Source organism: Erpetoichthys calabaricus, chromosome 1 (assembly GCF_900747795.2).
Source record: "Erpetoichthys calabaricus chromosome 1, fErpCal1.3, whole genome shotgun sequence".
Classification (NCBI taxonomy): Eukaryota; Metazoa; Chordata; class Cladistia; order Polypteriformes; family Polypteridae; genus Erpetoichthys; species Erpetoichthys calabaricus.
The window spans coordinates 52783595-52800644 of NC_041394.2; the positions used below are offsets into that span (position 1 = coordinate 52783595).

At 35.7% G+C, this 17050-nt stretch overlaps 1 protein-coding gene across 1 annotated transcript in view; it reads left to right on the plus strand.

Moving 5' to 3' along the window:
* chmp7 (charged multivesicular body protein 7) overlaps window positions 1–17050 on the plus strand; it is a 37054-nt gene that overhangs the window by 14853 nt on the left and 5151 nt on the right. The window contains exons 4-9 of the mRNA XM_028799472.2: window positions 3058–3243; window positions 5282–5415; window positions 5563–5611; window positions 11025–11144; window positions 15697–15795; window positions 15994–16054. Coding sequence (XP_028655305.1) covers window positions 3058–3243; window positions 5282–5415; window positions 5563–5611; window positions 11025–11144; window positions 15697–15795; window positions 15994–16054 — 649 coding nt within the window. The remainder of the gene's footprint in view (window positions 1–3057; window positions 3244–5281; window positions 5416–5562; window positions 5612–11024; window positions 11145–15696; window positions 15796–15993; window positions 16055–17050) is intronic.

The window sequence follows — 17050 nt, forward strand, 5'->3', positions numbered from 1 at the left end:
TTCTGCGGACAATGGGTCTTTTAATTTCTGGTACATGCTTCCTCAGTTGGTTTGCCCAGTTGATTTCATACAAGGGACGCTATTGGCAGATGGCTGAGAAGAAACCCAACTTACTTTTCTCTCTCTCTCGCGCTGACTTTCTTTGATCCTGACGTAGGGGGATTGAGCAGGGGGGCTGTTCGCACACCTAGACGGTACGGACGCTCGTCTAAAAATGCTCAAAGATTATCTTCACGTTGCTACCTTCTGTGCAGCTGCTTCGTGAAGCGACATGCTGCAGCTCGAAGGGCACGTATTGATTTTTGCTTGTTTGTTTTTCTCTGTCTCTCTCTGTCTCTTTGTCTGCTCCTGACGGAGGGGGTGTGAGCTGCCGCCTTCAACAGCTTTGTGCCGCAGTGCTTCGCATACTTAAAAGCCAAACAGCCCTATTGATTTGTTTGCTTTCCTCTCTCTTTCTGACATTCTGTGCTCCTGATGCGCACTCCTTTGAAGAGGAAGATATGTTTGCATTCTTTTAATTGTGAGACGGAACTGTCATCTCTGTCTTGTCATGGAGCACAGTTTAAACTTTTGAAAAAGAGACAAATGTTTGTTTGCAGTGTTTGAATGACGTTCCTGTCTCTCTACAACCTCCTGTGTTTCTGCGCAAATCTGTGACCCAAGCATGACAATATAAAAATAACCATATAAACATATGGTTTCTACGTCGTGGATTTTCTTATTTCGCGGTTGGCTCTGGAACGCAACCCCCGTGATGGAGGAGGGATTACTGTATTTAGTGTCCTGGAGACCTCCTCCATCAAGCTGCCTCCCCCATTTGGTCATTCCATGGCTGAAACAGCGCTGTGCCAGCCAATCTGATGAAAGGACTCCTCCTTCCCACGATTTCTGTGATCCACCATCAGGGATGACTTTACCTTAGGCAGGCAAAACAACTTGACAGGTGGGCCGTGGCACCAAGTGCCACATTTGAGTACCGAGAAGAGAAACAGAATAGGTGAGGATTAGTATCCAATTATAACTATCATGTTACTTATGTTTTAGTGCTAATGATTAACAACAGAGGTGCAGTCTGTACAGTTAATCAGCAGCTCTAGTCAGAATATGCTAAACTGAAGTAGTGAGTCTTCAGCTGGGATTTAAAAGCTGAGATCGAAGGGGCATCTCTTATAGTGGCAGGCAGACCATTCCACAGTTTAGGGGCCCTGTAACTAAAAGCTCGACCTCCCGTTGTTAGTTTTATTAATCCTTGGAATCATAAGCAGACCGGCATCTTGAGATCTTAATGTGCGCTGTGGTTTGTAAGTCATGATAAGTTCCAACAAGTAAGCCGGAACTTGGCCATTTAATGCTTTATATGTTAAAAGGAGGATTTTGAAATCTGCCCTAAACTTAACCGGGAGCCAGTGTAAGGATTTAAGAACTGGAATTATGTGTTCGTATTTTCTTGTTCTTGTAATAATTCTTGCAGCCACATTTTGGATTAACTGGAGGCTGTATAGAGAACAGTTTAAACATCCAATGAACACTGCATTGCAGTAGTCAATCCTACTAGAGATAAATGTATGAATTATTTTCTCAGAATCCTGTTTATCTAGAAAGCGCCTTAATTTCCTAACATTTTTAAGATGGAAGAAACATGATTTGGACAACTTTGTAATGTGCGTTTTAAATGACATGCTAGAGTCAAGGATAGCTCCTAGATTGCAAGCTGATTCAGTATAATTAATGGGGATTCCAACTGCGTTAAATGATGACAAAATATTGTTATGATCAGTGTCATTCCCTCCAACAATTAACATCTCTGTTTTATCTGTATTTAAAGACAAGTAGTTCTCATTAGCCCCCTAAGGTACTGTTCACAATGCAGCAACTGTAGTTTGTGTCAGGTGAAATGTGTAAGTCGCTAAGCTTTATGCTGTGGTAGCCTACAGCAACAGAAGTGGCGTGATGCTCATGCAGATCAGGCACTAACATTCTCTCATGCTTAAACAACAGAAAAAATATAATTAAAGTGCGCAAAGAAAAACTTCTACCATCCCGATTACGACATTGGGCTGTGTGTTGCCGACTGTTTTTAAAAAATATCACATGAAGGATGTGTACTAAATCTGTATCAAAAGATCTATCATTCTTTTCCTTCTGTATGCATGTTGACATTTTGTTATTTACATGTTTGTTACACATGGGGAAAAAAAAATTTTTTTTACCAACAATGAAAAAATCAGCTTTTTCAAGGGGTACAAATAATACTAAGGAAGCCACCAACTAAAACATTCCGACCAAAATAATCATACAAACAAATTGCAGTTCTTGTATTTGTTTTCTTCTTAGAATCTAGCTTAATATCTTCAACTATCCTGTTTGCTTTGTGCTCCATATATGTGGTTTTTCGACCATCTACAGACAGGGTGAAATTTGGCATGTATTGTGGGATAAATTGTTATATCCTGATTTTAAGAGGACCATCTAATTGCTATGATATTCATCTATTCATTTTTATATTCATTCATTCGTTTTTAAAGCTTTTACCTTCAAAATCATGTGAAGTGTCAGAACAATGCTATTTAGTGATCCTACAGTACTATCCTTGAAAGGCTTGAATTGCTGATGCCTGTAAAAATGCAGCTGCTTAACCCCAGGTTTACAATTTTTGCTCAAATAGTAAATGCTAATTTCAACCAGCTCCACTGTATTGTACTGTTTGTGGAACTTTTTCATTGTGTGCTTGGATGCCCTGGGAAGAATTCTGTTATGTTTTATCTATTAAGTAGTTAAAGGATGTACAGGATCACTCTTTGACACTATACTGTGCTTTTCTAAAAGAGGAGGCTCACTCCATTTTCCAAATTTCCCATGATTTTCTTTCATCTGTAGGAAAGAGGAAATTACTGTTTTCAGGTTAAATTATTTATAAGTATTTTGTGGGCTATCGGTGCATTTTTTAATAAATAAGGTAGTGTTTATAATGATGTAAGTAGAATGGTGAAATGTCTACTTAGTATCTTCACAGCTAAGAGGCAGATTGATATAGTGGACTTGTTTGTTGTTTGCCAGGAAAAAGCTTCTAAACTCCTTCAAGTTTACCGCAGCTCTCCAGCCGCACAGCAGGCACTGGTTCCTTTCCAGGAATTGCGGGCCATTGCTGCTGACATCTGCCCAGATGAAAACACGCTTTGCCTGGCACTGTTGCAATTGCAGAGAGAAAAGCAAGTCAATGTGACGTTACATGATGGAGAAAAGGTGAGGTCCTATGATAAATATAAGCTGTTTTAGGCCAACCACCTCAGTAAAGAGAAACATCTGAGATCAAGATAGACGTTTTTTTTTTTTTTTAAGAAAAACACTGATAAATAACAGCTTTGCTAAAATAGTCTTTTAGGTATACTTGCTTTTAAGTAGCCTGTAAATGTGTATATTTCTTTTCTAAGATCTATTGGATAGATTTGTCTATTTATGCCTACTAGATTGCCATAACGTCTGTCTACTATTTTATTTATTTCATCAGGTAGCACCATTTTCTCTGTTGTACATCGTCATGAAGTGTTAGTGTAGTTACTTATTTATATTGATAAGCAGTTATTTTAGTTTGAAAGGGTGTAAAAGTGCACCATATAATTTAACGAACCTTCCAATAATTCTGTCATGAGAATATTTTTTCACTTTAAGCAGAGGTTTAAAATGACCATTCTTTGACATTCTAATTCAAAAGATGTGATTTATTTTTCTTACCATGCTTGAATATTTTAAATTGAAGTCTTTTTATCTGCTACAAAAGAGAAACATAAATATTTTTTGTTTTTCTGTTTGTTAGGATCCAGTTTCCATACCGCAGTAAGTGTTATATTTGTGACAGAGAAAATGATTAAGTTTAGTTTTGAAAAAGAAAGTCTCCAATAAGTAAATGTTCAGTGTAGCGGTGGTTGAAAAGTAATGGGCTAGATTTAGAGTGATACTTCATACAATCCAGGCACATTTAATATGAAGAAGCAGAAGCATATGCAATAGCTTGAAAAAAAGCATCCTGGAGAAAAGGCATCACTGTAATATTTTGGTGAATAATGGCTAGCATTAACTGCTTGGCTTACAAATGAATGACAGTAACAGGTTAATGTAACAGATGGGGCCCACCCTAGAAACTAAAGGCCCTTTATCTTCATATGTAAAAGTTTAATTAATGAAAGTAATTGTAAAAGACAAGATACGAAAGCAACTATTCAGGAGGTATTGATGGTGAATAGGTAATGACGTAAAATTGACGTCAATTCAGACAAATTGGATGATGACATTCAGTGGTCATCAGTGCTGGGACACAGCTCTGTTTAATTTAAGTCAGTGACTTAGATAAAATGCACCAAAGAAGTTGGTAAAATTTGTAGATGACACAGCTAAATCACTGTAGATAGAGAAAATGAACACGTTATGTTACAAATTAAGTTTGAAGTTTTCCATGTGATTTTTGTATTCCTGTAATCTAAACAAATTGTTATTAATATTTCTGAAAGGCCTAATGCTGCTATCTTGCAAAGATAAACAAAGTAAAATTAATTAATGGTTTCCTTTTAGGTACACAGTAGGCCTTGATAAATTAAATTGCTGCATAATCTGGGCCTATTGATTGCAAAATTTAGAAACCTCTTGGCTTCTTGAAAGGAAACTGAAAACATGGTCCTTTACAAGTTTAGTGCAGTAGACCCATATATGAATGTCTAACCTTTCTCTTTAAGCATAAGCAGCAGCACAAATAGTGAATGTCATTGACCATAACTGTTCCACTGCGTCTGGCAAAGATTAGATGCAGTGTTCTCCAACAGTGATGCTTTCTGAATGACTCGGAGACACCCTTATGTGCTTGACAGATTGCAAATAGAACTGTGGGTGGCTTGCACGAGCTACCAGTTGGCATTATGCAGAACCCAGCATTTCCTTTAAGTTCAGGGAAAGGTTCCATTGGTAGTCTGCTAGGTGAGACTTGCTTTACTTGTGTTTTGGTAAGTCTGTGGCACCTGAAGCATTGTAGAGGATTTTGAAGTGTATGTAACGCCGGTGAATTTTCTAAAAAACCTAAAGAAATGGTTGTTTTTAAAAATGAAACAAGCATGCATGTGCAAAACTACAATTTTCTTTTTCTCCAAGTATAAAAGGTTTCATCAAAATTGTTTTCTAGTGATATTAGGTAGGACATATTGACAACATACTGTATGCCCACAACTGCAAGAAAAAATGGCAAGTAAAACATGTAAAGTAGAAATTCAGCTCAGCCCATTTATTCTTTCTTCAGATTGTAAAGTTTACTCAGCCTGGGCAGAGCCGTGTATCTCCAGTAGGCGATGTTGATCTTGGTATATATCAGCTTCAGAAAAGCGAAAAACTTTTGGAAGAAAAAATTGAAGCATTGGCCAGTGAGGCAGAAAGGTAGGACTTCTGTGATTTGGAGTGAACTTTGACAATTACAAGAAAGCTTGTTAACCACCCCAAGTTGTCTATAGTATGACTAATGCAAATATCATGCAAGTTGTGTATTTTGTAACCCCTGTTCTTGCTGCTGTGTTCTTGGTACAGGTGTAAAGAAGAAGCCAGGGGTTTGCTGCATGAGGACAAGAAAACGCAGGTATGCAGGAGATGGGAATACTGAGTAAAATCATGAAATACTGATAATTGTATATTTAATGGGAATATAAAGCAAAATCCATTCATACAGATTATATTTAAACCTAGTCTAATGTATTTAATCATACATTTTATTCGGTGTAAAACAAGGTTATTATAGTTAACGAAAACTACAATCAAAACTGAAACTATTATTAAGAAAAACATTTTCGTAAACTCAAATAAAATAATTAACAAAACCGAAATGAAAAACTAAAACTAAATGAAACTATTAAAGTAGCTGGAAAGACTTACTGAAATAAAATAATAATTTACTAAAATATTTTTAGTTTTCGTTTTTAGAATGAATATTCTTGCCGTTAGTTTTTAACCCTTGTAAGTTTTAACTCTAAAATAGAAATTCATCCACCACGAGCTCCCCACACATATTCATCCAGTGAACGGCAGGTGTACACACAGCATTTGTGGTGACAGAGCAAGCTGACTGCGGGTTCGTAAAGCGTGTGAAATAGAAAGCGAATTACGTGCCACCTTTCTTTGCGCTTGTTGTATATCAAGATTTAATTCAAACGGCTGAAATCAGAATGTGCTGGTTAACAAAACATTTATTATATGGACAGAAAAATTACGAGTGAGTAACGTTTCAGTTTATTTCTCAGGTGACTGCTTTTTGTTGACAGCAATTCACCTGTCACTTCGTATATGAAAAAGTAAAAACGATTTGTCCTTTGCGAAGTATAGATAAAGTATAGTAATCATGAAAAAAATTTGACCTCAATATTTTGATGAATCTTGATATTATAGACCTCCCAGAGTCCAAAAATACTGTTTTTTGGAATTGTGTGTGTGTGCGAGCGTGCACACGTGTCTGTGTGTGTGTAAACATGATAAGTCAAAAACGCAACCGGATAGATGGATGAAATTCGGCATGTGGTTGTTACACCACAATTGTAGATCTGTATTAACTTTTGGGCCAAATTCATCACCCAGAAGTGATACTTTACCTGAACACATACTCGATTTTTTTTTTTTTTTTTTTTTTAATTCATTCAGCTGCAGAGTCCGATTTATTCAGCTTTTATTATTTGTATAATAATTGTTCTATATATTATTAATTTCATTTGATTTGTTGTTGATGGTTTCTTAATGTACATAATATAAAAATATAATCATTGTCTTGCGCGGTTTACTCCTCAAATATCCATCCCCATATCTGAGTATACAAGAAAGTCGAGGGGAGGCCACTCCTGGTTTTGGAAAATAAAACTGCACTGATCGAGAGACTGACAAGGTCATCATATAAGATCAGCATATTGTTACTGACCAATCACTTTTTCTTTTAAAAACATCATTTAACAATGAAGTGATGCAAACAAAGGTAGGTAGGCGAAGAGAGTCTGCCAAGTGATGAAAAACTAAACATACTAATGGGTTTTTGTATTTATTCTAAATTTATTAATTTGTCTTTTTTAGTTCATATTCACAACTAAAAATACCTGATATTGTGAAAGTAATCCATTAGCAGAATTATATTTTAAAATACTTGTCTCCTTTTTTTCAATATTTTTCTCTCGCTGTCAAAATAGATAGTTGAAATATCATATTCTTCTTGTTCTTAACATCAGCCTTATCATACATATTGCATACCAGGTATTTTTCCTGCCTTACATCCAAACCTGCTTGGGTAGGCTCCAGGTTTCCTGTAATCCTACTCGGATTAAACTGGTTTAGATAATGTATATACTGTTCTTAATCTCAGATGCGGTTTCTGTTGTTTTATGCCTGTCTGTACTCCTTTTACTTGCTATTGCTCTGCTCATTATGGGTTTACTGTCCTTTATGTTAGGCTATTCAAGTCTCACTGCCCCTAACATTGACACTGCATGCTAGTTGTTCTTTGTTTCCCTCAATACATCTAGGTGGGGTATACACACTGATTCATGTCTAAGAGCCCTGTTCTTCCTAAGCCCCCATGATTTTCATGAGAAAATATTTTAAAAATTATGAAATTGTGTAAAATTGTTCATATTTAGTATCTAGTTTTGATTATGCTTGTTTTTATCAGACAAAAACAAAGCCAGATAGTAAACCATGTAGTGTAGTAAGCTTCCACTAACATTAAACTTGTATCCAAAGCTGTTAAGTGTACAGTTCTGTCTGATTGTGACACAAAACTAAACTCCATAGGAGGTCCATGCCACAATTACTAAAACTAAAACTGAAACTAATAGATATAAAAATAAAATAGAAATGTTTTTGTGAAATAAAAACTAAACTAAAACTAAATATACACAATGAAGTACAACTAAACTGAATTTCCAAGTAAGGTCATAAAAAATATAGAAAAAAAAACATATATAAAAAGGCAAAACTATAATAACCTTGGTGTAAATGAATAAAATAGAAAAGGAAAATGTATTTTATATTTGTATTGTTCTTGCAGTAGTTTTGCGCTTAGCATTTGACACGTCTTTCTTAACTTTGATTGTCATTTTAATATGTAGCGTTAGGCTCATATAAATGTCACTTGAAACCAGAGTCATTCAACTTCTACATGTCAAGTTTTACCAGCCAGGTATGCACATATCCCTCATCATTTTTTTTAATACTCCATGCAGTTCTACAAATGACCACCAGATGGTGAACTGCTTTGTGTGCAAACCAAACTCCATTTGGTAACTTCCAAATATAGTTGCATATTCCTGCTGCTCAAAAACTGCAATCTTTTGCAAATATAATTGGATAATGTTGCTATTTGTTAACACTTTTTTGTTTTTACAAAAATAAGCATTGCCTACACATTTGTTTATTGTCTGGACATGTAGAAGGACCCCCGCAATCCACTTAAGATTTGCGGTGAGAGGATGTATGTAGATATTCATTTGAGTTTTATTACTACGGATAATATTTTTAAAATAGAACTACGACTAATTTCTAGCTTGGTTGCTATTTATTGTTTGTGTGATTTAATTGCTATGTGTGAACCTGCATGGTATTTGCCCTGTGCTCTATGTTGTAGACATAGGCTTGAAAAAATTTTCCGTGCTTGTTGCTGTTAGCCTGATCTACACATATAGTTCTGCTGTGTAGGAATACATAGAGAAGTACATTAAACTGTACAGTACTTTTTGAGTTAATGATACCAGTTTTGCTATAAAGTATGTGATGCAAAATATGCTTCTACAAATATGTAAGTACACTGTATATAAAATTTATTTTCCATTCTTTTAAAAGCTTACTGTGTGAATAAAAGTAAACAAGGATAAGTAGAATTTACTGCAAAAATGTGCTTCCAAGGTTTGGAACAAGGATAGGTGTCCGAATCAGTGAGAGGAAAATAGCCATGTAGTACCACATCAGGGTTCTTAATATACTGCAGCTATGACAATGACAAACCATTAACTGGATGGCCATTGAAATGTGGCTTGTGCAGTTGTTAGTGCTGCTGCACCCCCAGCCGTAGTTCCAGAATGCTGCGGTGAAGTCCCTACTTGACCACTGCCGATATGGTGACAGTGTGTGTGTGTGTTTATCTGCGTTTTTTTTATTATTTTGGTACTGAGTTTACTGTGGACTAATGTTCAGCTTTTAAAAATTTATAATGTGTATTTATCCTCCGGTCAAAGTTGAAGAAAGTTAAAGATTGCTTATTAAGAGTTGGGGGTCTTAATTTTAGATCCGTTTTGAGTGTTTGATTGAGAGGTGTGATGGTGCAATGATTAGTAATACTGCTGTCTGACTGATCCGCTATCCTGGGTGCAGTCCTGCAATTCATTATTGCCCTGAACCACTACAATAAGGAACTATACCAATGTAATAATGCAATGCTAACCTCTATTAAGCATCAAATACAGAAAGAGTTATAAAGGCACAAGTTGCAAATTCTTGTGCACTCTAACTTAAACAAAACCAAACTTTCAGAAAGGTATTTTCAGGGTACTACACCAGTCCCATGTTCTATGTACCTAGTAGTCCTCATCTTCAAAATATACACTCCTCTCTCTCTCTCTCTCTCTCTCTCTCTCTCTCTATCTATCTATCTATCTATCTATCTATCTATCTATCTATCTATCTATCTATCTATCTATCTATCTATCTATCTATCTATCTATCTATCTATCTATCTATCTATCTATCTATCTATCTATCTATCTATCTATCTATCTATCTATCTATCTATCTAATCCTGCACAGGGATAATATGACATTGACTCTGTCACAGTAATGCTGTATTTTCAAAGGGTTTTCAGGTGAGCACAGGTGGTAGCTTACATTATAACAGACTAAACTATCACCATGGCCAGGGTCGTTTCTTACCTTTTGTTCAGTGCTGCTGGTATAACTGAACAGCTGTACTTCTTGTGAAATATCATAAGTGGTAACTCAGAAACCTCCCAAAGCAATTTAATACAGCAAATTACCAGTGACTTTTATCAAAAAGGTTTTTTTTTTTTTTTTTTAACAATATCTGATGACAGGTTCCTAATAATTCAGTTTGATCACTTCCACCATTTTCCAGTAGAAAGGTGTTTTGCAAGAAGTAAGCTAGGTACCACATGACTTTTTTTTTTTTTTACGGCGGTTCAATTTAAGTTAATGCTGCAGTGTTGGACAGTTTGATGTAATTAAGTCAAATTTGTCAATTAATCAAGCATGTACATTATTTGGAGTGCCTGGGGAGAAATCCACTTTAGACACAAGATGAATGTACAAATGTCACAAAGCCAGCAGGGCTTAATAATATTCTATCACTCTTAAAACGTTTGTCATGCTTCTACTGTTTGTAAATGTAAGTATACCTGTATTGTGCAAATGTGACTGTATATGTTAGGGGTAGTCCCTTTAATACTTAATTTCAGTTCAATTTATTTTTTTCAAGGCGCCCTTCAGGCTCAGAGTGCTTGCACAAATTTACAGCAATAAATGCAGTAATTACACAGTTGACAAAATGAATCAAAAGAAGTCCATTGATGTCCATATTTTCTATTTTAACAATAATAATTGTCATTTTACATTTTATATAGCAATCTTCTTACTCTTCGTACACTGCTGCCACCCTATTAATCATTATCAAAACTCACATACAGAGGCTACAAATAAACCAGAACACAAAATAAAAAAAAGCAGAAACCTCTGTAAAGGATGAAAATTCTAGACTTCAGGGTACAGTGATTATGGTTACTGTTTTTTCAGTATTTTTACAGCCTGATCCACATTACTGTCAGAATTGTGTCTTATGAATGGAGTAGTTCAGAAGTACAAAGACAGGCATGATTAAGTGTTTTATGAGGTGCATTTTAGAATTGTACAGCGTATTTAGCCTTTCTGAGACTAGTGTTTAATTTGTATTGTCTTTCCCTCAATTTGATTTAACCATTTGCCTTGTATTGTTTTGTTTTCTTGTTTCTTCCTAGGCCTTGCGCTGCCTGCGTGCTAAGAAACGTATTGAAAAGCGTTCTGACAGTCTGTATGCACAGCTGGACACAATACACGGTATCTTAGAAAAGATTGCCAATTCACACACAGACCGAATGGTAAGTCCTTGCTTCCTAAATACCCTCAGAATTAAATTGCAGGTTAGCTGGGGTGGAAAACTTCTTTTGTGTTTGAAACCTATTTTCTCATCCTTTGAATTACCAGATTCTGAAGTCAAAGTAATTTCAAAGTTGAAATGAAAGCCTGCTGTATTTATCAGTTGCCACCTATACTCAACCTGTTTTATGTCCCACTGTAGAATGGACTGTTATGCAATTTGCGCTGCTCCATTAGTGAATTTCCTGGTTTGGAATAAGAATCTTTTCTTTCTACATTGATTGCCTTTTTTAAATTCTGTTTTTAATATTACATGCACAATATACACTCACAAGCCACTTTATTAGGTACACCTTGCTAGTACTTGCTAGTATCCTTTTTTGCCTTGTTTGCATAGATTCATCAAGGTGCTGGAAACGTTTCTCAGGGATTTTGGTCCATATTGACATGATAGCATCACGCAGCTGCTGCAGATTTGTCGGCTGCACATCCATGATGCAAATCTCCTATTCAACCACATCCCAAAGTGGTTCATTGGATTGAGATCTGGTGACTGTGGAGGCCATTTGAGTACAGTGAACTCAATGTCATGTTCAAGAAACCCGTTTGAGATGATTTGAGTTTTGTGACATGGCGAGCAACCCTCCAGGAAGTAACCATTAGAAGATGGGTACACTGCGGTCATAAAGGGGATGGGCATGGTCAGCAACAATTCTCTGGTAGGCTGTGGCATTTAAACAATGCTCAATTGGAACAAATGTTCCCAAAGTGTGCCAAGAAAATATCCCCCACACCATTACGCCACCACCAAAAGCCTGAACTGTTGATACAAGGCAGGTTGGATCCATGGTCTCATGTTTTTGATGCCAAATTCTGACCCTACCATCTGAATGACGCAGCAGAAATCAAGACGCATTAGACCAGGCAGCTTTTTTCTAATCTTCTGTTGTCCAGTTTTGGTGAGCCTGTGTGAATTGTAGCCTCAGCTACATGTTCTTAGCTGGCAAGAGTGGCAGTCAATTTAGTCTTCTTCTTCAAGGTTCAATGTGTTGTGTGTTCAGAGATGACTCTTCATATATCGGTTGTAATGCGTGTTTTATTTGAGTTACTGTTACCTTCCTATCAGCTTGAACCAATCTGGCAATTCGTGTCTGATCTCTGGCATCAACAAGGCATTTTCGTCCAGAGAACTGGTGCTCACTGGATATTTTCCCTTTTCAGACCATTCTGTGTAAACCCTAGAGATGGTTGCGCATGAAAATCCAAGTAGATCAGGTTCTGAAATACTCAGGCCAGCTCATCTGGCACCAACAACCATGCCGTGTTCAAAGTCACATAAATCACCTTTCTTTCCCATTCTGATGCTTGGTTTGAACTTCAGCAGGTTGTCTTGTCCTGACGGTGTCTACATGCCTAAATGCATTAAGTTGCTGCCATGTGATTGCTTCATTAGATATTTGTGTTTAGCGGTTGTACAGGTGTACCTTATAAAGTGGCCAGTGAGTGTAGTTCGAATTGTCTTCAAGTGTTTTATTCTTTAGCTTGTCGATGACCAAATATGCTATTTTGTGACTTAACCCTGTGGCAACAGAAAAACCATGAACAAGTACAAATTGTAGCAGATTAGGATTGCTGATCACTCTACATAAGGTCATACAACACATCTTGACTTCTTTAGAAGAAGGGATAAGAAAAGTTAAATTTCCTACACACAAAATAGATCAAAATCAAAAAAGTCAAACATCACATGAGAACAGTGATATACTAAAGGTTAGTTTCCTGTTTGTCAGTATTAGCCTTGAGATATGGAGGACAGTCTGTGTCCATCCTTTTTTTGATGTTCCTATTAAAATGTTAATATTTAAAAAAATTGAAGACCTAATTTTCAATTTCAGATGCACTTCTCTGTAAAAATGATAAAAATGGCAGACTCTAGCAATTGTTTAACATTATTCAGGAAGATCTTTGATCTGAAAATGAAAAACTTTAAAGTTGAAACAATATAAAGGAAATCTTTTCCAAATGTGTAATCTTTTTTTACATTTGTTGTTTTAGATTTAGGAATAATAATTGTTCTAAAAGCGCTGTTAAAATATGTAGCAAATGATTGGTGAGCAGCAGTCCGGTCACACTGACCTTTATTGCAGTTTTGTTAAGGTGATGTCTCATTACACAACTTCTAGTTGGAAGGGATGTCAGACTTGACAGTTGCTAATCTCGCCACTTGAAGGTCAGCTGAAGTAGACATCGCAGGTTTTGTCACATTACGCACACGTGTGATGACTTTCCAGTGCAGTTTCACATTTCCAAAATATTGCCCCTTTTTCAATAGTGTTGCAGCCAGACTGAGCATGTGCCAGTGCGAAGGGTTTACAAATGTGTGTAACAATTTATGATTTTTCTATTATATTGTAATATGTTAAACATGAGACAGAGAAGTCTGTTTTGTGTTTGCAAAGTCTAAAACACCCAGATTTCTTTTTTTCTTGTCGCTTCATCATATGCATTGTACTTGAGGTGAGCACTAATTGGTTGTCAGCTTTTATGCACACAGACCTGCCCATACGACTTAAATTAAAATCAAACTTGTTTGATTGTATTGGGGTGAGTTGCAGACTGGTTGGACTGAGTAACGGGGTATGTCACACTACTTGATGGCTGGTCACTGGGGTGTGCCACAACTGCCCCAGGCTCATTAAGATTATGTAAATGAAGTCTGTGACTGATAAATAACTGGAACAGTCATGCAGTAGAGTGTGACAACGGTAACCTCTGATAGATTGTACCCATTCTCTCGGTCCAAAGTTTCACATGTCTCCACATTCAAAGGGCAGATTTCAAAGACTGAATAGTGATGCATATAGTGCTGTTAATTTCCAATGCAGTTAGCATTTTGAATTTTAAAGAACAAAGATAGATGTTACTTAAATGCTTGTCTCACAGTTCTTTGAGAAATTTGCCAATTCCAAACTGACCTGACTTAATATTGTGTATTAATTAAAGTGAAAACTATGAATCTGTTTAGTATTTACATTTGCTTGATACTGAAGAGCTCTTCTACACCTACAAACCCAACTTCACATTGAGCTGTGAGGGCATCTCCTTACATTTGTTCCCATGAGGCTGTAAACATTTTCCAGACACCTGATTGTGCACTTGCATAAATCTTGGTCTGAAGCCTTCTCAGACTTCAAATCTCTTCAGATGATGTAATAATGGACTTGTATGTTTTAAGATGATGTCATGCTTTTGATATAGGAACAGTTTGTGACAAAATTGGACAGTAGCAGTAAATATCATTTTTGGAAACTTTTTAACTGGTCATAATCTAGATAGGTAAAGTAATGGTGCTTTGCAATTGGAAGCAATATTGTCTTACTTTCACCTTCTCTTCATCTTTCTCATATTCTGATGCAATCCTCACGCTATTCAGTATTCTCACAATCTAAAAGTTCTACTTTCATTATCTTTGTTCAGGGAAAAACGCAAATTCAAAAATACATTTTGATATTTTCTGTTTAGAATGATACATGCAGCCTGGCTCGTTAATTTGTTCTCACATTGTTTAAGTCGTATAAACACCCTGCTTAGCAAAATTTTGTGTATTGATTTGTTACAATGGATTTGGAATCTAAACTCAATCAATTATAGCTCTGCAATCTTTCTAAGAAGTCGACCTAGCGTAGTCCACTAAATCAAATTCGTTTAAATACTTGTATTGTTGTATTTCTCACGTGTACTACTAAATTTTGATTGCATATTTGAGTAGAATGTCTTGCATTGGAATTAGTTTCTTCATCTTAAACATCAGCCAATATTTGCACTTACAAAAAACTGAAGCTGCATCAAATCTAAATTGTGAATAAAATAAAGAGCCAATTATGGGATGACTTGGGGCTGAGCCAATACGTCTGCAGTGAATCCAAGCCACTGGCACCAGTATCATTGTTTGGTTAATGCACCGAGACATGAAGTCTTGTCATTTCCGGTGCTGTATAGATTTTATGTCTACATACCGTATATACTCGCGTTTAAGTTCTCGCACATATAAGTCGGAACTTGATTTCCAGTATTTTATAATGTCAGTCGTATAAATCGATTGCAAAAAACTCACACTATTGGTCCAAGAGATTATGCTATGCTAACGTCCATCTGAGAGAATAACCACAGAGCACAGTGCCTTTTTTTATGTATTGTGCCTACATGACCACACAGTAATACCCAAACTATTCCAAAGTGATGTTTGCACTGTTTCATGTTTTTTGGATCTCACACCCTCCTACATCCCTTATCTACGATATAGCGTTCGATCAGAAGAAAATATGAACCTGGTTTTAAATTAAAAGTCATTGAAGTGGCAAAGAAAATTTGACGTGTCTGAGAAACTAGTGCAAAATTGGAGGAAGCAAGAAGATGTTAAAAAAAAAAAAAATATGAAGTATCATATTTTTGAATGGGCATATAAGTCGGGGTCTGATTTTATGGGTTTGAAGACACGACTTACAGTATACTCGAGAATATATGGTATTTAAATTTTAGGATTTCTGTTTTTAGGTAATTCAGGCCTATCAGACTGGTGTTGCCACCCTGAAACAATCACTGAAAGATGTTACAGTGGAAAAGGCAGAAAATCTTGTCGATCAGATCCAGGAGGTAAGTGGTCTTTTTTTTTACTTTCTTCTCTATTAATCTTTTGTATTAATGACTTTGCAGATTTGCTTTTTTTGGTTCTAAAAGCCTTTGCATTTTAACTTGCTGTTTTATCTGAGATAAAAGTAGCTGTCATTTCAGATGAACTTATATTAATAAATCAGAAAATGAAAGATTTCATTAATTTGATTTTTATCAAAGCTTTCCGAGATGCAGGACGAAGTGAATCAGACTCTTTCAGGATTCAGCCTTGATTCTACAGGTATGTCTTGCTTAATGTGTTCATCATTTTGACGTATTTTGAAATTTTCTATTAGCTGGGGTTTTATATTATATAGGGATTTACAATATTTTCATGGCAGACTTTGTGCCTATCAGCAAGCAAGTTGCTTTTTGTATTTTCTTAAACTAATGAAGTAAAAAAATCTATATACTGTATGTATTTATAGGTTTTATTTATTTCTTCAACACCAACAACAACATATATTTATATAGCACGTTTTCATACAAATGATGTAGCTCAAAGTGCTTTACAAGATGAAGAAAAATATAAAAAAAACATGAAAGGATGTCCTCTTGACACCTTCAGCCAAGTGAAACTTACAATACTTGTGTTGATTCTGATCTTTTAGTTGTTCCGCACTTCGCTTTTTTTTTAAAAAATTTTTAACTTTTGAGAATAGATAGATTGGTAATTGGGGTGGGGGACTTTCAGTAGTGATTCATTTGCCTATTCAGCAACACATTGATTTTAATCTCTACGTTTCACTGGCTGCTCCTTTATTCTTTATTATTTATGTGAGTGTAGTTATGATTTTCAGGTTGAAGAATATTCCAAATAACTTTTTAAACTTGTTCACACCATACCTAAAGCAGTTCATGGGTAAATGTAACCTCATTTGACAAATGGCAAACACATTGTTCTTTGTTATTATTTCTTAAAATAATAATAATAAAAAAACAGCCAATATTTAATTTTTTTTTCAGAGGAAAGCAAATATCAGGAATGTACATCCCTTGATTCACTTATAGCTGAAAGGAATACTTCACCCAATGTGATATATTTTTATATGTTATTCCATGTAGATTGTAGTAATGGGCAAGTAAAATTTTATGTATTCATGTTTTTTTATTTTTTTTTATGTTTGTAAAACAGAGATATTGAAATTTCTGATTATTAAAGGTGTCTAGGGTAACCAAAAATATTGATGGAAAAAAAACTGTTACTCGTGTTGCATACTCCACATGTCAAGTCATC